The 24956-nt window shown below is 38.3% G+C and overlaps 1 protein-coding gene across 3 annotated transcripts in view; it reads right to left on the reverse strand.

The window, feature by feature from the left end:
* uggt2 (UDP-glucose glycoprotein glucosyltransferase 2) overlaps nucleotides 1–24441 on the reverse strand; it is a 40730-nt gene extending 16289 nt beyond the window's left edge. For 2 of the 3 annotated variants that reach the window (XM_026928350.3, XM_026928349.3), the window contains exons 1-24: nucleotides 24163–24440; nucleotides 23062–23192; nucleotides 22803–22885; nucleotides 21316–21446; nucleotides 18726–18838; nucleotides 17786–17963; nucleotides 17592–17688; nucleotides 17433–17505; nucleotides 15953–16053; nucleotides 14018–14117; nucleotides 13606–13666; nucleotides 13386–13477; nucleotides 11523–11673; nucleotides 11180–11299; nucleotides 10426–10511; nucleotides 10012–10147; nucleotides 9669–9800; nucleotides 8720–8884; nucleotides 8097–8220; nucleotides 7898–7996; nucleotides 7450–7544; nucleotides 6343–6552; nucleotides 5224–5355; nucleotides 1089–1219 (exon numbers count right to left, since the gene is read on the reverse strand). In XM_026928350.3, coding sequence (XP_026784151.3) covers nucleotides 1089–1219; nucleotides 5224–5355; nucleotides 6343–6552; nucleotides 7450–7544; nucleotides 7898–7996; nucleotides 8097–8220; nucleotides 8720–8884; nucleotides 9669–9800; nucleotides 10012–10147; nucleotides 10426–10511; nucleotides 11180–11299; nucleotides 11523–11673; nucleotides 13386–13477; nucleotides 13606–13666; nucleotides 14018–14117; nucleotides 15953–16053; nucleotides 17433–17505; nucleotides 17592–17688; nucleotides 17786–17963; nucleotides 18726–18838; nucleotides 21316–21446; nucleotides 22803–22885; nucleotides 23062–23192; nucleotides 24163–24186 — 2765 coding nt within the window. In that variant the 5' untranslated portion in view covers nucleotides 24187–24440. Of the gene's footprint in view, nucleotides 1–1088; nucleotides 1220–5223; nucleotides 5356–6342; nucleotides 6553–7449; nucleotides 7545–7897; nucleotides 7997–8096; nucleotides 8221–8719; nucleotides 8885–9668; nucleotides 9801–10011; nucleotides 10148–10425; nucleotides 10512–11179; nucleotides 11300–11522; nucleotides 11674–13385; nucleotides 13478–13605; nucleotides 13667–14017; nucleotides 14118–15952; nucleotides 16054–17432; nucleotides 17506–17591; nucleotides 17689–17785; nucleotides 17964–18725; nucleotides 18839–21315; nucleotides 21447–22802; nucleotides 22886–23061; nucleotides 23193–24162 lie in introns of all 3 variants that reach the window. The other variant, XM_034304698.2, reaches the window with a different exon arrangement.
* Nucleotides 24442–24956: the final 515 nt, after the last annotated feature.

Raw genomic sequence — 24956 nt, forward strand, 5'->3', positions numbered from 1 at the left:
ACACTGTGTGGTAAAACCATAATTTGGAAAAATGAGTTTTCTTGGTAATGGATTGCAGTCTAATACAGTATATAGCATATATTTATACCATAGCACAGTTGAATGCTTGAATCTGATTGGTCAGAAGGTGTACATTGTTTTAGTACCGCCTGGACAGTAGTTCCGACTGTAACATGAATGATAGGTTAATATTAATGTGCTCATTCTAATAAGTTATTGTTTCTATACTAACAGCCCATACACAGGGACCTGTATGGCAGACGCGTTAAATATAATGAATGAATGGATTTAAAAATAACGTGTTTCTCTACAAAGTAAAATGTATAATCGTTGATGACTTTTTTTTTTTTTTTTTAGGAGATATTGAAGGAGTCTCGGTTGCAAACTCTTTGTGACAGTAAAAGTTTCCCTGCTCAGGAAAGTCTTCACGGCAGAGTTTATGATTTCTGGGTTCTCGGTAAAATGACAAGTTGGGTTTATTTTTTGAGAGAGAGACAGAGAGAGAGAGAGAGAGAGAGAGAGAGAGAGAGAGAGAGAGAGAGAGAGAGAGAGAGAGAGACTGGTGAGGGAATGGATGTTTATCGCAGCTAATAACGTAGGGGAAAATAGGAGCTATCTTGTCTCTCAGATGTTCCACAATATTAACTATAAACTGTTAAAATGTGCAAAATGTCATTCATTACTAAATGAAATATTCTGTGGTATGACCAGAATAACACACTCCAAACTGGGGGGTAGTGCATTATTTTCATACACGATCTGTCATGTGTTATTCCTTACATATGTCCAATCCATTTGTGCAATCAGAATGTACCTTTCTGATAAATGCAGATAAATGAACACATTTAAGAGTTGTTGTTGTTGGTGTATTATTGGTTGATGTTTTTATTCTGGCACACTTGACATTGGACTACGTGTAATATGGCCTGTTGCCTGAAATTATCTTAACACCCCTGTGTCAAGAGATTCTTTGTGAGAATTTTTCAACAGACAAATTTTAACCATGCTAACTTCAGCTTTGATGGCTAAGCAAAACTGTGTGTCTGTGTTTGTTTTATGAAACTCAAGATGGGGAAGCAGGTGCATACTTTTTGGGTGTCAAGCTCATTTGCTTTACTTTAGCCTTGATCTTATCTGCTGAGGTGCTGAGCGTGAGTTTCTCCAGCAAGTGGAAATCATCTGTGCTGAACTCCTCTTCTTCTGCAAATGGACCCAGGACCTAGTGAGGGACAGGAAACATCAGTCTTGACACATATTTATGTTCAAGGAAGGTATGTCTAAGAGTGAAAGAATAAGCGTAAGAACAAAGAAGATATTAGAAAGTTGTAGAGTCTGTTCCTGTCTGAGTAGAAGATGGCTTATTTCCAGCAACATCAAAGCAATGATATGGTTGATGGTTTTAATGCTAATGAGACATGCTAGTTACCACATTTCCTTTAATCACTCTGCCAGATGGCCATTTTAAATTGCTTCAGTCAGGTAAAAAATGAAAAACATTGACTCTGATATGCCCCTGCATTTTGTTGCCATGGTTTGGTTTCAGTTGCATCACGGCAAATCAATATATAGTTATTCTAACTGATAACCTTTATCCTCTGATGAATATTTCTATCCTGAGACTGGTCTCACTCAAGATGACAATAACCCCATCCACAGGGCATGAGACCTCACTGAAATGGATTGATTAGTATGAAAATTACATAAATCATATGCTATGGCCTTCACACTTATCAGATCTCAACACAACTGATGTCCACCACAATTATCAAAGCACCAATTGAGGGAATATCCTTTGGAAGAATTGTGTTTTTTGCCTCCAGTACCATTCCAGAGCGTTGTGGAATCGTTGCCAAGGCAAACTGAAAGTGTTCCGGCAGCTTGTGGTGGCTCAACACCTTACTAACACGCTTTATGATGGTTTTACATTTATTTTGTCAAGCATCTGTACATATTCATTGTAACATGAATATGTTGCTTGTTCTTGGCTCAATTATGGAGGCATCCCTGAGTTGAGTGCTATAATTTGGGGGCCATTTTGCAAGTTTTTCCTTGACATTCTCTAAAAGTTGTCAGTTTAGCATAATTGCTGTTGATAAGCCTAACACTTAACTTAAAACACGTCAAGTGTAGATAATTAGCAATTAAAACCTTTCAAATCCAGAACACGAAGCTCAAATCCTAGCTAAGAAAGCAGCATTAGTGAACTCGGTGTGTGAAAATGGCTGGGCTTGCCCTTTAAGGCTCCTATATATGGACAGTAATATGAAGTGTCAGGACTGTCTCATGCTGGGGCCTGTCTGTGCTTTCACGCCAGTGGCAAGGCTGCTGAGACAATAGCGTCTGCAACACAGTGCACACACTCACCTGTGACCTCGAAGGAAAATGTTGCATGCTGAGTAAATGGCAGGGAGGACTGAGATGCCAGACTGTGTGGCAGTAAGACTACAGATCATCATTACTCATGCATCACCACATATAGACTCTACAGCTGAGCAAATAGCTGGCCAAGACTTCAGTCTATACTATGATATTATACAGTCAGGTCCTTAAATATTTGGACACTGACAAAGTTATTTTAGTTGTCTACCACACTATATCGGAATTGAAATTATATAAATGAATATTTACATCCAAATCAAGTGAAAGATGTAGGGATTACAGCACCGCCCCAACTAACCCAACCGCCCCCCACCCCCTCCTTTGTATGGGACAAAAAGTAACTGGGCAACTGGCTTCTCAGCTGTTTCATGGCCAGGCGTGTGTCCATCATTATTTCACTTACGAGTAAGCACATAAAAGGTCTGGAGTTGATTTCAAGTTTGGCATTTGCACTTGGAATCTGTTGTTGTTAACTCTCAATATGAAGTCCAAAGAGCTGTCACTGCCAGTGAAGCGAGCCATCATTAGGCTAAAAAATAAACCCATCATAGAGATAGTAAAAACATTAGGTCTGGCCAAATCAACTATTTGCTACTTTAAAAAAAAAAAAAAAGAAAAAAAGAATGCATTAGTGAGTTTATGGAACACCAAAAGACCACAGAAAACAACTGTTGTGGATGACAGAAGAATTATTTCCCTGGTGAAGAAAAACTCCTTCACAACAGTTGGCCAGATCAAGAACACACACCATGTGGTAGGCGCATCTGCGTCAAAGTCAACAATCAAGAGAAGACTTCACCAGAGTACCATAAGATTGTGGTAAACCATTAGTAAGCCTCAAAAATAGGAAGACCAGATTAGAGTTTGCCGAAAATCTAAAAAGCCTATACATTTCTGGAATAACATTCTATGGACAGATGAGACAAACACCAACTTGTACCAGAATGATGGGAAGGGAAGAGTATAGAGAATGGAAGGAACTGTTCCTGATCCAAAGCATACCACCTCGTCTTATGGCGTGGACATGCATGGCTGCCAATGGAACTGATATCCTTGCATTTATTGATGAAGAGACTGCTGGGAAAAGCAGAAGGATGAATTCTGAAATTATCTGCTCAGATTCAGCCAAATGCTTCAAAACCCATTGGACAGAGCTTCACAGATCAGATGGACAATGACCAGAAGCATACTTCGAAAGCAACCCAAGACTATTTTTAAGGAATTCTGTAATGTCCAAGTCAATCTCCTGACCTGAATCCAAATGAGCATGCATTTCCCTTGCTAAAGGCAAAACTAAAGGCAAAACTAAAGGCAAAACGCCACAAGAACAAGCAAGAACTGATGAAAGTTGCAGTAAAGGCCTGGCAGAGCAACACAAGAGAAAAAACCCAGCATGTGGTGATGTCTATGGGTTCCAGACTTCAGGCAGTCACTGACTGCAAAGGATTTGCAACCAAGTATTAAAAATGACAATGATTATATTAGTTTTTCCAATTACGTTTGGTCCATTAGAAGTGCAGTAATTTTTACACTGTTCATCCAATTTGGATGTAAATACCCTCAAATTAAACCTCTGCACTTTGAGCTCATATTCATTATTTAATTTCAGCTCCAGTGTACTGTCGTAGACAGCTAAAATAACAATAACTTTTGTCAATGTCCAAATATTTATGAACCTGACTGTCTTTGTCACTATCTGTGAGCTTTTGCTGGTGGCCACATGTTCTACTTCATCATATTTCTTATGAGTATACAGTACAGGCTTAGATACCCTTTTTTATTCTCACAGATGTTTATTTAATGACTTTTGCATTGGTGTGACAGTAGAATATTGCTAAATAAAGTAACATATAAACATGAATAAAATATGATGGGGCATGCTGTTATAGGAAAAGAAAGATGGGGTGGTGTGATGTGGCCTGATGCAAAGCAGGTAAAGTGCTTTTTATATGTATATAGTTACATTTAATGTTGTGGAATGTCTGCAAAACAAGTTAGTTCTTTCTATCACTTATGTTATACCAGCTATAAAGTCTTCTTTTTATTATACAGCCATCCTTACATTTTTCTTTGTTAAACATCATGTTTTTTCATCTGTTTAGTATTAGTATTAAATTATGTGGTGAGTCCACCATACGAGTCACTGTGAATGATTTGTAACTACAGAAACAATAACTTTAGAATAAGTGCATTGATATAAATCTGTGATTTGCCTTGCAGTGGCACTGCTGTCAGAGCTGCTGTTATAGAATATTAATCGAAACCTGATCAATCAGGATTGAGAATTCAACAGCACTGGGTTATAATTACAAATCACTTTTTGGGTGAAAACATCACCAAAGATGTCTTGCAGTTGTGATAGACAAAGTCTGCAGAAGAACTGGGGCACAGATTATTCAAGATTCTTAAAACAACCCACTGGCCAAATTCCTGATAAAACTCCATGGCAGTTTATCTTAGAGAACTGATGCAGTCTTAAAGGGCTGTCACATCAAATATCAACTGATTTAGTTTTTTGAGCTTTACAGTATTTCCGATATTTAGAAACCTTTCATTTTATTTTTGGAAGCATTTTACCTTTACATAATTTTGTTACAGTGTATTGTATAATCTTTAGATCTTCATATTTCATGCAGCAACATCAGTAGACTGTCTATAAACTATTCTGTATTTGTAGATGTTACTTTTTCAAAACATTTTCAGTACACAATGTTCAACTTACATTGGAGCAACTACTTCTAAGAGGACAGTGATCTAAACTTGGCCATGTATAAAGTGTAGGTGTTTTGTAAAAATAAATAAATAAATAAATAAATTTTAAAAAAATCACATGTAGCGTCTCACCCTGCCATTGCTGACCACAGCTGTCTGCCCTGCCTTCACCTTCAGCACCTCCTGACAGAACCTCTGCTGGCTGTGCAAAAAGCCCAACTCCATAGTGTTGAACTTCTTCTCAAAGGCATCCTGGTCCATGCCCTGCAGCACAGCGATACATACACCTATGAATCTACATGAATCTATGAAGGCACAGAAAGGTTCAGTTATATCAAATCATCTTTTCATTGCATAATAAATTCAGGACAAATGGACACTTGTCTAAACCATACATACAGAATATAAAACTTTGGTAATATAAAAGAGGCATGTGACATTTTCATTATCAATATGTTTGATACAACCTTACGGTCCTGCTTAATTTTATGGAATAATGCACAAAACAATGCATTCACTTATTGACCTATAGAGACCCCACTGCAAAAAAAATCAAACATTACAGTACTTACAGAAAGATACGATAATCAACCAAGCTGCTACATTGATTATACTGGTAATTAAACATTGGCTTTTGTGTCAATGGTGCATGTGCTTTGCAGACACAGATTATTCAGATTTCCACAATCCCCCAAAGGAGAGAGAAGAAAATGCTATTATCAGCATAATCATAAAAATCCTGCAGCACAAGCTCTCAGAGCACCATGCTCATATACTGTTTCACAACTCGTTTTACAGTTCATTTTCACATTTAAAAAGGGTAAAAGGAAAAGAGTTTAAGAGACATAGACAGGGAGATCAACATGTCTTCAGTGACTAATCCGTTCCAAATTGGTTAATTTTCTGCAGGAGACACATGGATCAATGTCCTTATAGAAGTAGGACTCAGCACATGCAGAACATCTCATCACAGCTCATCAGGTATGGCTGAACTGTGCACAATCAGCAGGGGTACAAACTGTGTCTAGGCTCTACTTGTCTAGGCTGAAAGAATATAAACTGCACAAGGGAGATACAGAAAAAAATCTGAATCACAATGCACAATATAAGGAAAAACAAGTCGTATTTATGAAAAAAAGACCATTTTGGAAAAGCTGTGATTCAAACACAAAGGCAATGACGGATAAATAGGACTAACTCTTGCTAAGTATCACTTAGTCCTGGTAAATGGTCACTGTCTGCACTGCTAACCTTTAAGAGTAGCTCCTTTATCTTGGTACCCTGTGTGAGGAGCTGCACAGACTCCTCTTTCAGAAGTTTTAGGGTGAACTCGAGGGTATTCTTGGTGCTTTGTGTGAGAAAGGAGGCCCAGATGGCTCTGTATAAGCTGCTGTTGTCTTCTGTGGGCTGGTCACTGGGGTTATTAATCACACCAACACGGCTGCTGGAACTACTGGATTTCTGCAAGCGCACAAATTAAAGGGTAGTGACAAACAGAAAACAGCAATAGTCTTCTAACTTTTCTCACATCCAAAAGGAGTTACAGCATATTTAATGAGCAAAAAATATTTAATGAGGCATGTTGCATCTGCACAGAACTTCATAATATTTAACGCAACTTTTATTTACTTATTTATTTATTTATTTTTTTTTAACAACTATTATTATGGAGTTGTACGCAGAAGAAACATGACTCATTTTTTTAAATGAAACATACTGCTCATAGAGCATTTTCTTAATGATTACATTATTAATGCTATATTTGTAGCACCTGTCCATAACTTAAATAAGATATTTGAGACTATATTACATCGAAGTGGCTGGCATTGATCAAAATCCAAATTTGAATGTCAAAATTCTAGCTTCCACAGAGCGTAGAGGACAAAATTTCAGATTAACAAGCGGGATACCTGATTGTATACAATGGCAATGCATGTTTACAATAATCTCATAGTCACTACAGATAATAGTGGATTACAATTACTAAAACAAATCACTCAAGACCTGCGTCCGGTGTAAAATGGCCGTTACGCTCATGAACTTACAGTACATGTGAACCACACGACGTTACCCCCCAATAAATTGATAATAGATTTTTAAAAACATTTTTTTTCAACCCATGCATGATTTTTCCACCTTGATGTATTACTATTAAAAGTGTTTCATTGCCATTCATGTGCAGAAATGTAAGCCGATGTGTGAAGGAGATATTTTTAATAATTCCATAGCAATGGAATTTTAATCTAAAATGTGTCCCAACAATTGGTGCGCACATACCACAGACCTATAAAAAAAAAAAAAAAGAAAACTAGAATTTCATGGAGCGCCAACCAACTGCAAATAAAAACAATAGCTCACCATATGTTTCAATGCATTTAGCAGAATCTGCCTTCCAGAGGCTTGCTCAATATCCGCAACAATCCAAAAGGTCACCCCGTACACCATCTCCTCTTCTACAGCAAAACAATAACACATTAAAATTGCTGCAGGGTTTATGGAAAATCACAGTATTTACCAAGACATGTGTCTAACTTTTCGACAAATCATTTGTCAACATCTTAAAAACTAGTAAAGGGAAAATTAAAATGAAGGCTTATATCAATGGCAAACATCAAATACTCTACAGATCATTGCAAAATGTGACAAAAACTTCGTATACAAAACACAGTCATAAAGATCAGGACCAGAAGTTGGAAAGAAGTTCAAGAAAAATAAAGCTTGAAAAATAAATGACTCCATCAGGAACATTAAGTCTTAGATTCAAAATTGATTTGAAGAAAACTAAGCCTTTTTATCAGACACTTACCATGCTTTGTTAAATACTTCACTCTCTTAGAAACGACAGCTGTCTTGTCCTTGGAGTCCAGGAATGAGAACATTGTTGAATCATCCCAGTCATCAGCAACTGCCGGTTTTAGACAAAAACAAAGTTCGAAGCTGTCTGTCAGGATTGCAGAGATGCCAATGCTAGTGGTGCAAGTTTTACATTACTGATTCAGTGTTACCTGGAGATGCTGTGAAGTCCAGATACCTCCTGTCTGAGTTTAGAATAAGAGGGTTAATGCGTGGCACTACGTTAGGCTGCTCCATCAGGAAGTCCACCACATCTGTACCTTCAGAGATCTGACCCTGTTTATTTGAGGACAATCAAAAAAACTTTCAGAGTTAAGTTTTAAGTAGTAAAGAGTTAAGTTCATGTATGTAACAATTAATGACAAAATCAGCTGAATTCAAAAATTACATCACATGATTTTCAAAAGAAGGAAAATGTATTTCTATTTTATAACTTATCTACAACAAACAGAATTGTTCAAAATCTGGCAGCATTAGAACACACACGTCAGACATTACAACTACGAGGATCTAAAAACTGGTCAGATGGCACAAAAGAGGTTGGATAAAGACAAAGAGTGAGCCTACGAGTTATTAGACAATATTTACAGTCCCCTCTGAGAGTATTAAAACATCAACGCCAATTCATTTGTTTTTGCTATACACTGAAAACCTTTGGGTTTGAGATCAAAAGATAATCTGTCAGCAACAACTGGCAAAGATTGATTGTGATATATATTGCTGTTGAACTGTAGACATTAAGAGATATTAAGAATAACATTGTGACGCTGAATACCGTGAAGACGGCTCTCTGGAAGAAGTTAGTGGCTTCCATGATGTGCTGGAGCAGGATGGTCTCCAACTCGTCTGGGTCCATCTCGTCAGTGCTGAGAGGAACCCCGTTAAACAGACCCACAGGAAGAGCACCAAGCCCACTCTTTCTGTAGAAAACTGCTCCAGCCTACAGGATCAAACCAGCACCATCACTTCCACTCTACAGAATGGGCACTGACTGGGACACTGAGTCTACAACTCCACATACATTTACGTGTTGAGGGTTTAAAAATAACTGTAGAGCAGCATTTGACCCCCCCAACACTTCATAGTGTACATTATTCATGTGTACCAAAACCTACACAGGATATATTGTAATCTTCAATATGTTACATGTTTGAATATCTTCTATATGAATTTTGTTATTTATTATTATAACATTCATTACAATCTACAGTATATTACTGTATCAAATGCTCTTATTTACACACATGAAATTAATTTGGGCAGACCACAGTTAATTATAAAAAAAAAAAAAAAAAAAAGATGGCAAATTAACATGATTTTTTAACTATGGCTATTAATGACTACAAACCTCAATATTTTCACAATATATGTGGCTATTAGAGACTTTTTGTCATTTTGTCTTTTAATCATTTGCCTTATATTACCTCATTAGTTTGAATTTTATCTCTTGTGCCTGTAAAAGAGCTTGGCTTGTATAATCTAGATATAGCCAACCCACAAAATCATGTTAAGCACCTGTGTAGCATGTGAGCCAGAATACAAGTAACTTTCCCTGTGTAAGTACTGATGGATATTTTTGATTTAACTCTGTGGCTTAAGTCACTGACCCCAAATAACTGCCTGGGAATATCCATATAAAATATCCACATAAAAAAGTTTATGTATCTCACAATAGTGCAGACAAAACCAATTAAAAACAATAAATAAAAAAAAACGTATCCTACCCTTCTTTTATCATCGTAGCTTGAGTCCACCCCAAGGATTTTGGCAGCATTAGCTTTGGGAAATTTCTTCTTCAGATATGCTGTCACAGTATCAACTGATAAGGAATCTCCAACATCCACTTTGTTATACATCTGTAAGTGCATCAAGATGTAATTTAGATATCAGACAGCTCGATTAATGTCATGTCATGCCTCTGAGATCAGCTGATGCCTCTCTTCTCTTTTATTCTGATGATATCAGGACAATTCCTGAGAGACCACAAATGAACCTCTCTGTACACATCAAAGTGCACTAAGGTAAACTGTAATATAGACGTAAAGAAAAGGTTCCTGGCCTACTCACAGACACCATGGATAAGAAAGCCTGGGTTACGTCATACTCCTCTGTGATATAGTTCAACACTCTGAAGAAAGCAACACCAGCATCCATGTAACCGTCCACCTTTTCATCTGTATTAACAACAAAGACAAATCCAATCCTAAAAGAAATAAGAAAATATAAATAAATCAGTAATTACTTACACGTGTATCTTTAGGCACAAATTAGCAGCAAATAAGTTAAAGTACATCAATGTACTGGTAATCTGCTAGTGGTAGATTTTCATACACGGTGCTGACTTGTGATCATTGATCTGCTACGTCTAATCACTAATTCAGTTATTTTGTTGGAGTCAGAGCAAAATAAGAATACTGTATATTTTAAACATCAACCTCAGACTGAGTAATAGTGTTAAATGCTGTGCAACAGGAGACAGACCTGAGAGGAATCTTGTGCTTGTAAAAGAGCTCAGCTAATTTGACTAGTTCAATGCTGTCTTCCTGAACTGGGTCAAGAAACAGAACCTGGGAAAGGAAGATGAATGCAGTATTTTTTTTTAAACCACATTTTATGCAGAATAAAAAAAGCCACAGATAAAAGTTCATATTTATACACTATATGGCCAAATGTTCGTGGACACCTGACCGTCACATGTATATGTGCTTTTTCAACATCCCTTTCCAGAGTTAGTCCCCCTTTGCTGTTATAATAAAATCCACTCTTCTAAGAAGGCTTTCCACTAGATTTTGGAGTGTGGCTGTGGGGATCTGTGCTCATTCAGCCACAAGAGCTTTAGTGAAGTCGACCACTGATGTCAGGAGAGAAGGCCTGGGATGCAGTCGGTGTTCCAGTTCATCCCAAAAGTGTTCAGTGGGGTTGAGATCAGGGCTCTGTGCAGGACACTCGAGTTCTTCCACACCAACCTTGGAATGTCTTCATGGACCTCACTTTGTGCACAGGGGCATTGTCATGCTGGAACATGTTTGGGCCTTTTAGTTCCACTGAAGAGAAATCTTAATGCTACAGCATACAAACACATCGTATACAACTGTGTGCTTCCAACTTTGTGGCAACAGTCTGGGGAAAAACCCATATGGGGATGATGGTCATGTGTCCACAAACTTTTGGCCATATACAGTAGTATATTATGGAACCACACTACACAAATGGAGTTAGTATGGTTCTTACTAACCAAATTGAAGAAGTTCCGTCGAACTTGTCGAATCACACCAGGAAACGTGGCTCTGAGCAGCTCCTGAATGCTGGAGGGCCAGTTCCGGTATGTGGAGTCTGTCTCAATATCATTAACCCACTGAAATGTAGAAATAATAGTAAATGAGCCATGGATAGTATATCAAAATGTGTTGCACTTTGTACTATATTTAAAAAGGTTAACCCCATATTTAATCCATTTACATAAATATGATTTTTGTATGATTTAAAACTTATTTTATTCAGAGAAAAGCAACATTAGATTTCTGTCACTTTTTCGGCTTTATTTTCTTTCCAAACACAAAACTTTTTTTCAACCTCACCATTATAGCAGCGTGCCGGATGTCCAGAGCATAGCTGTCCTCCACAGTGGTCACGGGAAGGCGCAGAAATTTGCCCAAGGTGGTGCCCGTGATGCCAAGGCTATGAAGCCCCTCCAGAAGCTTTGCCTCTCCTCGGATGATGTCCAGTAAGCTGCCCAGGGAAAGAGAGTAAAGTGGTTCAGCCATGTCCCCAATATGGATCACATATGCAGTAGGTGTGTGTTGATAAGTTTCATATGACCTATGCCTAATCTAACAGTTTAAAATATCAGCCTGGTGCTGAAAAATAAGTCTGCTGAAGCATGTCGCTGCCACAATGCTACACAGTGATGGTAGTCTAAATTTGGCAAAAGTCTTCAGGAACAGAAATAAGTATGTTGTGATATATTGAAAAATGCAATATATTTATGAATACATTACCAGGCAATATTTTGAATACACATGCTTATAGAAGTGATTTATAGTATTTTAGAATAATAAAGAAGACATTAACACTATGAAACAACACATGAAGTTGGAATTATGAAGTGGTCAATATGTTTTTTAAATATTTGAATATTTTATGCTGTTGGCATATTCTCAAGCAGCTTCATGAAGGAGCGTCACCCAGGATAGAAGTTCCCAAAATGGCCGAGCACTTGCTGGCTGCTTGTCCTTAGCTCCAAATGTTTGAAGAAGCAATTCAATTTTAATTAAAAAACTAGCTATTTTAACTTTAAAATTAACTTTAAAACTTTAAAATTATTTAAATTTATACACAGTGATTAATTACACTCTATATTTATTTTGGTATCCATTTTGGGATGGTGTTCTTTAGATTAAAAGCCTCACTCTTTCTTCCACACACAGCTGAGAATTATGGCTAAACAGTCCAATTTTTGTTTCATCTGACCAGAGAATACTCCTCCAGAAAGCCAGGTTATTGTCCTGGTGATCAGCTGCAGACTTCAGTCTGGCTTTTTTATGCCAGTCTTGGAGTAGGGGCTTCTTACTTGTGCGACATGGTGACGTAATAGATCTTAATATATACTTTGTATAAAGGACAAATACAAAGTACATACTTTGGTACCTGATGTCTCCAACTCCTTCACCAATTCCTTTGTTGTCGCCTTTGGGTTCAGTTGAACCTTACACATCAAAGTTCATTCATCCTTAAAAGTTAATTTGTGCCTCCTTCCTGAATGATGCAGTGCCTGTGTCATCCCAAGTTTGTTTTTTTTTTTTTTGTAATTACAGTTGTTTGTAGAGATGCTCATGCTACCTTCTGTTGTTTCCAATTTGCTCCTAAGGACTTTTAAAAGGTCCAGAATTTTTCCCTGAAGTCTTGGCTGAGTTGCTTGGATTTTCACAAAAAGGCACTGACTCCAAGTCAGTGCTTCTAATCAGAACTTCCAATCAGAAGCTCCTAAAAGTCATCTACATTAAATTTCAGGAATCTTCCAGACTGTTCAAAGACAGTCCACTAACTGTATGTAAAATTTTGACCTACTCAAATTCTGTTATAGTGAGTTAAAGCTAAAATAGATCTGTCTCTAATGGATTGTTTTAAAATGACCTCTGATCTGAACAAAGTAGATGCTCTAATTGACTTGCCAGTGTATGGTAACATGAAATGTGTGAAGCTGTGAAAACCTGAGACTGAATGTCTTGGCCTTAACTCTATGTAAATGTTTTGGCCTTAACTCTATATTTAGTCTATATTTTACACAAAATAAATATTGGCCTTTTTATATTGGTCTATACTGGCCTTTTTTCCCCATAAAGGAACACTGTGTGTAATACATGTAACCGATTATTAACTCACACATAATCAGTTGTTTCATCAGACTATACCGAGATACTGTTTTCTTCCTGAGGTCCTACCTGAAGGGGTTATGAAGGTCCAGGTCAATGTGCATTCCATTAATGTAGAGACTAGCGTCTCCAGGGTGGATTCCCAGAGATTTGCTCAGTCGCTGAGGAACAAAAATCAGCACAGCACAAGCAGAATATGTCTGTTATATTGTTATATACTCAACAAACACACAGCAAAATAAGATGAACCTTGGAAAATCTTTCACAAGCAGCAGTTATAAAACTGCACCTTTTGGTTCTCCTCAATTTCTTTCCTCATTTCTTGGTTTACAGCCACTCTGGTCAGTGATCTGTGGGGACAGTAAAACATGCACAGTCACCATCAGCTCTTTTTAACTTCCCTGGAGAGTCATAAAAACACCCGTTTTAATCTCCAAAATCTGCACTCTTAAAGGTGCTATATCTGCTGAGCTGACTCACTGTAAACAGCAACTGACTCAGCACTTTTCCCATACAGCACATAAAGCTTTCTGAAGCACTATCACACAATAAAATCGACTTGGAGTCAATGCATAAGCCAGCAACCAGAAATCTTACACAGGAGCAAGAAGGATTCCTGAAGATTTGTTTAAAAATTGACTAAGAAGTTCTTTTACACATTTCACAACTTAATGCAAAGGCCAAGTTTTTTTTTTCCCCACCTTGCTTTGCTGGGGAAGTTTTGACTGAGATCACGCATCAGTTTGAGGGAGTCGAACTTCGGCACAGACATGATCCGGGTTGCTGCTTGGAAACTCAGGTCTATTGATATAGAATAAGTAACAGTGTAGATTTTAATCCAAATATCTGGATAAAGACATTAATAGAAAGGGAATGACTAAAATCAAACAATCAGATTTTCATCAACTCAATCACAAATCATTGAAGACATATTAGAATATAATTACATATACAGATGGATGACAAATGAAAGAAAAAACCTGAATAAATGAGTGAAGAAACATAAGTGCAGACTTTTCCAGACAGTGGTACTGCATGATACAAATAAGCAAGTAACATCCTTACAAAAATGCTGAATATGCCAGTTGCCCTCGATTTTGGGTGAAGATTAAACGATCTTTCCAAAACAAGTGACTCTGGATTAGGGTTTATTATTGGGGCCGCACAGCAGGAGCTTCAGTCACAAAAACTGTTTAATTGGCTGTGTGTGTGGAACAGTGAATAAGTGATATCTGTATGGGGGATCTATGGGGAAGACTTCAGTAAATAGGGTTAGAAACTATGGTCAAACGTGCACATTGAATGGTGTTTGTACATTAGTGCAATATCTGACTGAGAATGCCAACGCAATGTCGATGCGAACAGACTGTCAGCAGTAACAGTCAACAACTTCATAGAAAGGGATATTATAGGAGGGTTACAGTGTATAAACCCCTCATTACAAAGAAGAATCACATCTGAAAGTGAAGTAGCGCAAAAAAACATACGCACTGGTCTACAGAAATGCGGGAAAAAAGTTAGATGGTCACATGAATCATCCTTCACCATGTTCTCAAAAAGAGGACAGTATACACCACACATGCACTGAGAACCCCTAGACTGAGGCGATTCAGTGACTGTTATTTTGTTGGTGGAATTTTGCTGGCATGGGTTTGGGCCATTACCGGGAAACTGCAAGTACTGCAAGTTATTATTAAGTTCTTCTGACTGATCACCTTTATCCTATCCTAATGGGAGTGGTCTCTTCCAGGAAGACCCCACCCTTCAACAGGCACGAGGACTCACTAAATTATATAAATCTTATGCTATGGCCTTTATAGTCACCTGATCTCAACCCAATTGAACACCGATTGGAAATTTGGGACTGAGGAGTTAGACAGCATTCTGCAACACCATCACCAAAACACCAACTGAGGGAACTTCTTTTGGAAAAATGGTGTTCAGTAGAGTTACAGAGACTTGTACAATCTACGCTAAGGTGTGTTGAAGCTGTTCTCAGGGCTCGTGAAGGCTTTATTAAGACACTTTATGTTTTTCTGAATTCAAATCACACGTTTATATTAATGTGTTTGTTCTAATACCTTAGAATTTCTATAGTAACAACCCATTTAAAGGGACTTGTATGGCAGATGCATCACATAATCCAAGTCTAATAATAATAATAATAATAATAATAATAATAATAATGATAATATCATGTTATTTAATAAGAAAAAAGTCTAATCATTTTTTCTGTAAGAATTCATTCATTTAACATTTATGAAAGGCGTTTCCAGTGTCAATACTTCGTGACAGTCTGAGGTAAAGCTGGTCATTTTTTCCACCATGCTAAAGTTTTCAGGATGGAGGAATTTGTGCTTTGTTGTTTCTCAGTAACAAGCTGCATTTTAAAAGAAAATTCAGCTTGGTGCTGGCCATTAGCATCTGTTCAGCAGTCAGCACGTAGGAGCAGAACAGATCACTGCACCAAACTCAGGCAGAAAGCACAACATTCATATCGCTTCTCCATTCATCATCCAGACATTTCTCAAGACGTACACAGATCGCTCTCCTCACCCTGCGTGAAGCTACTTGGCCGCACATAGAGCCCGGGACTCCAGGTTTAAGAGGGGGCCATTAATAAACGCAGTGTTTACCTTGCAGCTCCCACACTTTGAGAGGTGCCATGTCATTCGTGCTCTCCAACAGATGCCTCCTCAATTCCCCTAATTGCTCCCGCAGTTCTGGATGAGACTCCCTGCAGAGAGAGGATAATGGACATTAATCTTGCTGCATTTGTATTCCGTTTGAAGATCCAATCACAAAAATACACTCACAGAGCACTTTATTAGGAACACCTGTACACCTGCTCATTCATGCAATTATCTAACTGCCAATCGTGTGGCAGCAGAGCAATACATAATTTCGTGCAGATATGGGCCAGCAGCTTCAGGTAATGTTCATATCCACCATCCAAACGGGAAAAAAATGTGATCTCAGTGATTTTGACCGTGGCATGATTGTTGGTGCCAGACGGGCTGGTTTGAGTATTTCTGCTGATTTCTGTTGACCTCCTGGGATTTTCATACATAACAGTCTCTAGAGTTTACTCAGAATGGTGCAAAAAAAAAAAAAAAAAAAAAAAAAAGACCGGCAGTTCTGTGGACAAAAATGCCTTGTTGATGAGAGAGGTCAACAAAGAATGGCCAGCCTGGTTCGAGCTGACAGACAGGCTACAGTAACTCCACTCTGTACACTTGTGGTGAGCAGAAAAGCATTGCAGAATGCACAATATGTTGAACCTTGAGGCGGATGGACTGCAACAGCAGAAGACCATGACGGGTTCCACTTCTGTCAGCCAAGAACAGAAAGCTGAGGCTGCAGTGGGCACAGGTTCACCAATACTGAACAGTTGAAGACTGGAAAAACGTAGCCTTGTCTGATGGATCTCGATTTCTGCTGAGGCACACAGATAGTAGGGTCAGAATTTGGCACCAACAGCATGAATCCATGGATCCAACCTGCCTTGTGTCAACAGTCCAGGCTGGTGGAGGTGGTGTAATGGTGTGGGGAATGTTTTCTTGACACACTTTGGGCCTGTTAATACCAATCAATCATCAATCATCGCTTGAATGCCACAGCTTATTTAAGTATTGTTGTAATCATGTGCATCTCTTCATGGCCACAATTTACCATATCTTCTAATGGCTACTTCCAGCATGATAATGCATCATGTCACAAAGCAAAAGTCGTCTCAAACAGGTTTCATGAACATGACAATGAGTTCAGTGTTCTTCAGTGACCTTCCCAGTCACTGGATCTGAATCCAGTAGAACTCCTTTGGGATGTGGTAGAACGGGAGATTCACAGCATGAAAGTGCACCTGAAAAATCTGCAGGAATTGCGTGATGCAATCATATCAACATGGACCAGAATCTCAAAGGAATGTTTCCAACATCTTGTGGAATCCATGCGGTGAAGAATTGAGGCTGTTTTGAGAGCAAAGGGAGGCCCTACCCAGTATTAGTATAGTGTTCCTAATAAAGTGCTGTGAGTGTATAATAGATTGCATTCCAACTCTAAAATACCACTATATGTAATAGAAAGGGCATGTAATAAAAAAAATTGTATTTTCACCTTAATTTTCCAAATAAAAACCCCTGGACATCATCAGTGTCATCTTCCTCAAAACTGGCTGTTGATTTTGAATCTGGGAAGGAAAAAAACATATTGCCCTTTTAATAATCTTCAATCAATAAGGTATCCCATTGGACAACTGGATGTCATAAGGCATACCTTTAACCTGTGAATCATCCACAGCTTTGTACTCGGTACTTTTAATAGCCAGTTCCACGCCATATCCAGACAGAAACATGTGCTGCTTCTTTGGCTCCTGTTGGAACACAAAAGAACTTGCAATAAACCACGTCCAATTATTTTCTTTCAGAGTCTGTCAAAATAATTATTTACGTAACAAGAAACAGACTCACAGCAACAAAATGACGCAGCACATAGATCAGCTTCCCCTCTTCTGCCTTCTCAGAAAGAACCTTATGGAATGTGTTGAACTTTTTGGTGCCAATTTCAGCATAAAGTATGGCGACAGGAAGATCTGTCCCATTGACTCCTGGATACTTATGATCATTCTTATACAAGTACGGCTTTGGCCTGTAAATATAAAAACATGTGAAACAAAATCAACAAACAAGGCTGCGATGCAGGACAAAACCAGTCTTAGAGCCTCATATTTTGATCAAGTACTTCTATTCCACATGGGATTGGATCCCCCAGGCTCAGTGTGAAGGCAGGGCTTTCCACAGACAGTTCTGTTTGTGTTTAAAAAATCTCATGGCCTGGTTTGTTTAGCTCACACTTTAAGGTTGAATAATTACACTGTCATTGAAGCACTGCTATTATTGTGTTTTGCCTTAGGTCATGTCCTGTAGATTTGGGTTGAATATTATGATTGAATATTGAAACATACATTCATTGAGATCCTGCTGATGTGGGTTCATGCAGTTTCCTGTCTTGCACACATACAAAAATTGAGCGAGTATCAACTTCTTCTGAAATAGTGAGTGTGTGAGTGAGTGCATGAGTGAGCGAGTCCATTAAATGCTTTGCATTTAAATAAACAGTATCTCACAATTCTGAGTTTCTGTTGTTGGAGTAATCAGTAAAACCATACTGCATGCATTATGCACTTTTATTCTGCCATTAATGAAGCCATGGATTAGCAACCTCTTAATCACTCATAATGCCAGCCTCAGACACAGCAAGCACTGTAGACTTTGAACAAATGCAATTTCTAATTTAAGAGGCTTACTGCATTCTCCAGCACAATCCCAGAAAACTCCCCTAAAAACAGTACTGCTAAGAAGGAACAGACCATTACTTAAGAAAATCCCACAATGATCAAAAGTGTGTTACCTGCCTGCGGCACCCTTCAGGAGTTTCTTCATGTTCTTGGTGCTGCAAGCGTGTTGGCCATGGACAGAGACAAAGGCAGAGCAGGCATCTGGGGGGGGCTCATCACTGGCAATCTGCAAAAAAAAAAAAAAAAAAAAAAGACAGATTACAAAAGAAATTCTTCACCCAATAGCAATTTATGCAGTTGAAAAGAAAAAAAAAAGACACTAACTGGGGTAAAAAAATGAGCTGGGCATCAGTCAGTGTACCCTTATTTGCACAATTTTAACCAATTTTACAGGGGTTGAAAAATTACAAATCTGAACAAATGGGACAGGCAGATTATGAGTTTATTTGCAACATTGCTCAAAGTTGCTCAAAATAAGTTCAGTAGGCTGCTGATATTAAGGTCGCCATTGTTTTCTGCCTAATACCAGAGAGATTAAAAAAAAATGCTATCTGTGGGTTTCGATACTAAGGAAAGTTTTGGCATATTTGTTTAAAGGCACCATTTGGTTACTACAATTCTTGTTGGAATGAACTTTTTAAAATCACAACAAAAAAACACAACAGATTTCAATATGTAGTCATTTTTTCCCAAAAACGTAAACCGACATTCAGAAACCAGGAAAACCAGAAAAAAAATAAGTACACCTTATAAATCAGTAACATGTAGCACCACCTGTAGCAACAATAACTTGAAGTAAACATTTTCTGTAGGTGTTTGTCAATCTATCAAATCGTTTTGGAGAAATTTTAGTCCACTACATTCTTTGCAACATTGCTTCAGTTCATTGATGTTTAAGAGCATTAATTTATGCACAGCTCTCTTAAGATCCCACAACAGCATCTCAATGGGGTTGAGCTTTGGACTTTGACTTGGCCATTCCAGCACCTTCATTTTTGTCTTTAGCCATTCACAGCATTGCACAACCCAATTTCAGCCCAGCTTAAGCTGCTGGACAGATGGCCTCACATTACACGGTCTGTGCATAGACAGAATTTGCTGGGATGTCCACTACTGGGAAAATTGGCAACTGTCTTGAAGACTCTCTATTTGTAAAAAAATCCTTCTCACTACAGAATGGTGAATTTCAAATTGATAGGAGATGGCCTTATAACCCTTCTCAGATTGATGAGCAGCAACAATTACTTCTCTGAAGTCATGGCTGATGTCCTTTCTTCTTGTCATGATGTAGACACACACCTGAGAGCTCCAGAACACAAAACTGCCAAAGGTTCTGCTTTTATAGAGGTAGTCATACTTCTTGATGATTAAATAATCTTGTGCATTTCTTTAGTAACACCTGCTAATTAATCTCTTATCTACTATGGAAGTAGGAAGGGTGTACTTATTTTTCCCACTTGGTTTCTAAATGTTGGAAAAAATGACTATATCTGTTGTGTTTTTTTTTTTCCTTCGATGTCATATGAAATATTTGTTTGTTTATAGAAGTTGGTGAGAACCACCCAATTGTTATTTAGGCACTGATAAATAAAAACATAGAATTGAAGGAGGATGTGCCTTCTTTTTCCCATAACTGTATAATCAACGTTTTGCAAGATAATTAGGTGAGCTGGACGTTTTCTTTCAGCCAAAGTAAATATATACGTGGAATTTGGTGACAATTAAACTGTAGTAAATGAGCAGGTGAAAATGGTGTAGAAATGAGTAATGTATATAAAATTGTAACTGTAGACTTCTTTTACTGCATGAATGTGTCTGTTTATTATTGTAGTTTGTTTACTCATATCTATACCTGTTCTTTATTTATGACAATATCTGTAACATTACAATAGCATGTTTTGCGAAACTGCATGGTTTTAATACTTCTTCATTCAAAATGTACTGCATTAACTTTATATTTGACAATAGTAGCAATGATTTTGGACTTTGATACAGGGATTTTGGGAGGGTCAAATGTTGAGCTTTGATACCGTGCTGGTTTCACCGACCACTGGGCTAGTTTTGAACAGCAATTAGGCTTGTTTTGTCAGGTAATCCTGGCAACACTGGTCTTGAGAGACTGTCTAAATGAAAGCCACTCATTTCAGAATCAGCAACATGCAATGAGCAGAAACACAAAATTAGAGCAAAATGCAACTTAAAACTATTACAGAAAGTTATTACGTTAATATTTCTATATTTCTACACCGCCTTACATTTAAACACAATATATTGGACAGAAAATGGATGGAAAACACTACACAGGTTTAAATATCTTCTAATGTGTGCAATCCAGAGAGAGTTGAGAGAACAACACAGTTAACAGCCAAAATGTTACCCAAAGAAAGTGGTTAAATTTTGTTGAGGGAAGAAACTCAACAAGCTCCATAGTCAGTATGAGCTCACCTTCCCCTTATCCTATGAAAATTATGCTAGTTACAACCTTCTTAGCCCAGTTAATTAGCTATTCTTGCAAAAGAAACCTCAGACACGACAAGCCCATTTGAGCTCTCATTTGCCTAATGGTCTAGATAATGACTTTCTGATTTTTTATCTTCCCTGACATCTCTCTTATTCATTATTAGTAACATGATTACATAGTATTTTGTGTTAAATAACATAGCTTTGCTTCACATAGTGAGGCTGTATGTGTGTAGGCCTCACCTGTTGGAATGCATGTACAGTAGGTGAGTAGGCTCTGAGGGACAGTGAGAACTTCAGCAGGCTGACCTGAAGATCACTCAGGAACTGACCAGCTTTCTTAATGATCAGGTTATAGTATGATCGGACAGATTCTGAATGGGGAAGAGCCAAAAAAAAAAAAAAAAACCCCAAAACGAAAACACTTATTATTTTGGTTTGGATAGCAGTGTGCAACAATGAGAGAAGGCTAAATAACACACATTTCACATTTACGCTGATACATAAAAAGCAAACAATCATAGAATCACCAAGCACTTTATTAGGAACACTACACTAATACTGGGTAGGGCCTCTCTTTGCTCTCAAATCAGCCTCATTTCTCCATGGCATGGATTCCACAAGATGTTGGAAACATTCCTTTGAGATTCTGGTCCATGTTGACATGAATGCATCACACAATTCCTGCAGATTTTTCAGGTGCACTTTCATGCTGTGAATCTCCCGTTCTACCACATCCCAAAGGTGATCTACTGGATTCATATCCGGTGACTGATGCATTATCATGCTGGAAGTAGCCAATAGAAGATAGTAAATTGTGGGCATGAAGGGATGCACATGGTCAGCAACAATACTCAGATAGTCTGTGGCATTCAAGCGATGATTGATTGGTATTAACAGACCCAAAGTGTGCCAAGAAAACATTCCCCACACCATTACACCTCTTCCACCAGCCTGGACTGGACACAATGGACACGAGGAAGGTTGGGTCCATGGATTCATGCTGTTGGTGCCAAATTCTGAAATCGAGAAATCAAGATTCATCAGACCAGGCTACGTTTTTGCAGTCTTCAACTATCCAGTTTTGGTGAGCCTGTGCCCACTGCAGCCTCAGCTTTCTGTTCTTGGCTGATAGAAGAGGAACCCAACGTGGTCTTCTGCTGTTGTAACCCATCTGCCTCAAAGTTCGACGTGTTGTGTATTCTGAGATGCTTTTCTGCGCACCACAATTGTACAGAGTGGTTATCTGAGTTACTGTAGCCCTTCTGTCAGCTCAAACCAGTCTGGCCATTCTTCGTTGACCTCTCTCATCAACAAGGTGTTTTCAGTCCACAGAACTGCCACTCAGTGGATGATTTTCTTTATTGCACCATTCTGAGTAAACTCTAGAGACTGTTGTGTGAAAATCCCAGGAGATCAGCAGTTACAGAAATACTCAAACCAGCCTGTCTGGCACCAACATGCATGTCACGATCAAACTCACTGAGATCACATTTTTCCCCATTCTGATGGTTGACGTGAACGTTACCCGAAGCTGCTGGCATGTATCTGCATGATTTTATGCACTGCACTGGTGCCACACAATGGTCTGATTGGATAATTGCATGAATGAGTAGGTGTACAGGTGTTCCTAATACAGTGCTCAGTGAGTGAAAATGTTCTAGTTATCTTAACAAACATTCCAGAAAACAATAATCTAAAGGCATGGTCATGCATGGATGAGTCCTCACCTCCATGTTTGTACACAGTTAACTCCTTCACAGTATCAACAAACTGCCAAAACTTGTCATCTCCACCTTCGCCAATAAACTCACTAAGGATTTGAGAAAATACATAAAAACACATAAAGAACAAGCAAAATTGCAGCAAAATAGCTATCATGATCAACAATGGATAAGGATGGCTGGATTTCACCAGTCACTTCTAACTTCTAACCCCGCCAACAAACTGATCGGTTCAGTCAACGGTGTGTGAGAGCTGAGAAACTACCTTGTCTCCAGTAAAAGCGGAGTCATGGGCCACTTGGCCTTCAGACTGGCCGTGACTCCCTTTGATGCCGAGTGTGCATGCTGCAACTGCATCAGGACAAGCAGCAAGCCGAGGACCCTCATCGTCTGATGCTATAAAGTCCAAAGAAACACAATTCGGATGTATGACAATTTCAACAATAACGTATTACAGAGCCTGATTGAAGTGTTGTATATACTGAGTGCAGCACAAGTCACTGAATTCATAACTGTTGTAAGTCAAGATGTGTTCTGACTCACAAAAGCGCTGTGCAAAACTTGTTAAAAAAAAAAAAAAAAAAATGTTGTAGATCTTTGGAAAATTAACTATATGAATTAGACTGGATTTATTCTACAGGATTGTGAGTAGTAAAACAGTACAAAAGGATGATTCGTTCAAGTCGACTAAACCATCCAGGGAACCCCGGGGTGGTCTGTTATTTTGTTAATGCTGGAAATCACTAATAACCCTAATCAAAATGGTTATATTTACTATCGAGTTCTTATAGATATGAAGATATTTGACTGGTTTATACTGTATAATCATCAATGGATATAATATGATTGTGCAGATTTAAGTAATAAGCCCAATGTTTGGATTGTGGGATTATGTTCATGAAATGCATCTGTACTTAGGGGGTTCCTGGTATTTATTTAACAGTTAAATGGGTCTCTCAGGGCAAAAACTCTGAGATCCTCTGGGCTAAAGACAGCCCTGTGCCACGTAGCTACAACACAGTGCAGTTAACTGAGACACTGAGAGCTGCTGCTGTGATGCTGCTTCAGCTACACACTTTTATTTTCAGTACACAGACAAAACATCTCTGTTAGTGAGGAAAGAAATGGTGTTTTCAGTACCTAGGGCGAGAAAACACAGTGTGTGAGAAAAGAGAGGTTGTATTTTCATTGATAAGCTGGCACAGATGGCTATGCAGTATGAAACAGGACACAAATGTCAGACTCTTTATTTACATGCTCCAGTCTCAGTTATAACCTTACACCATGGAACAGAAACAGGAACAGTGCTGAATAGCGCTAATTCGTGTAATACAGGTGTTGAAGAGAAACTGAGCCGCTAGCTTACCCTGGGTTTACTGGAGGCCGCCATTCAGGGGTCCTGCGCCTTTAAGAGCTGCTCGGTGTAGGATTACAACTGCCTTGGAAAGAAATGTGGGCGATAAACGACAAAAAAACGGGCGAGATATGGGTTTTTGAGCTTTTCACTCAACTCAACTGTTGTTTTTGCGAAAATGTATTTTATCTAAAAGTTTCCGTGGACAATGACTGACAACGCGCGACATTCAGGCACCTTTAAGGACGACTAACTGTTAAATCCTGCGCTTGAAGATGCTAGAGGCTGAATCCCAAATGACTCAACATGGAATATGTAGCGCACTACCTAGGGCTTAGGAGCCATTATTTCCTACCTTAAATAGTGCACTTATATAGGGGAGTTCAAGCCATTTGGATTTCAGCCACACAATCCAAGCACAGCGGATTCCCAACCGACTCTGTGTCTATGGATGAAACTTCAGAAATAAATAAATAAATAAAACATTTTGTCTGCTAATACTTAAAAAAATCTATTAGGAAAAAAATCAAAAGCATTTGGGCAGATATAGTTATATATCTATATCTATATCTATCTATCTATCTATCTATCTATCTATATATATATATATATATATATATATATATATATATATATATATATATATATATATATATAATACTTAAAAATTAATAGTTATGCTCTGTAATTGGACCTGTTGGACCAATAAACCTATTGGACTCTGTTATACATACATACATACACACACACACACACACACATATATATAATGGCAGTGTGTGTGTGTGTGTGTGTGTGTATGTATG

This window comes from Pangasianodon hypophthalmus, chromosome 5 (genome assembly GCF_027358585.1).
Source record: "Pangasianodon hypophthalmus isolate fPanHyp1 chromosome 5, fPanHyp1.pri, whole genome shotgun sequence".
NCBI classification, from domain to species: Eukaryota; Metazoa; Chordata; class Actinopteri; order Siluriformes; family Pangasiidae; genus Pangasianodon; species Pangasianodon hypophthalmus.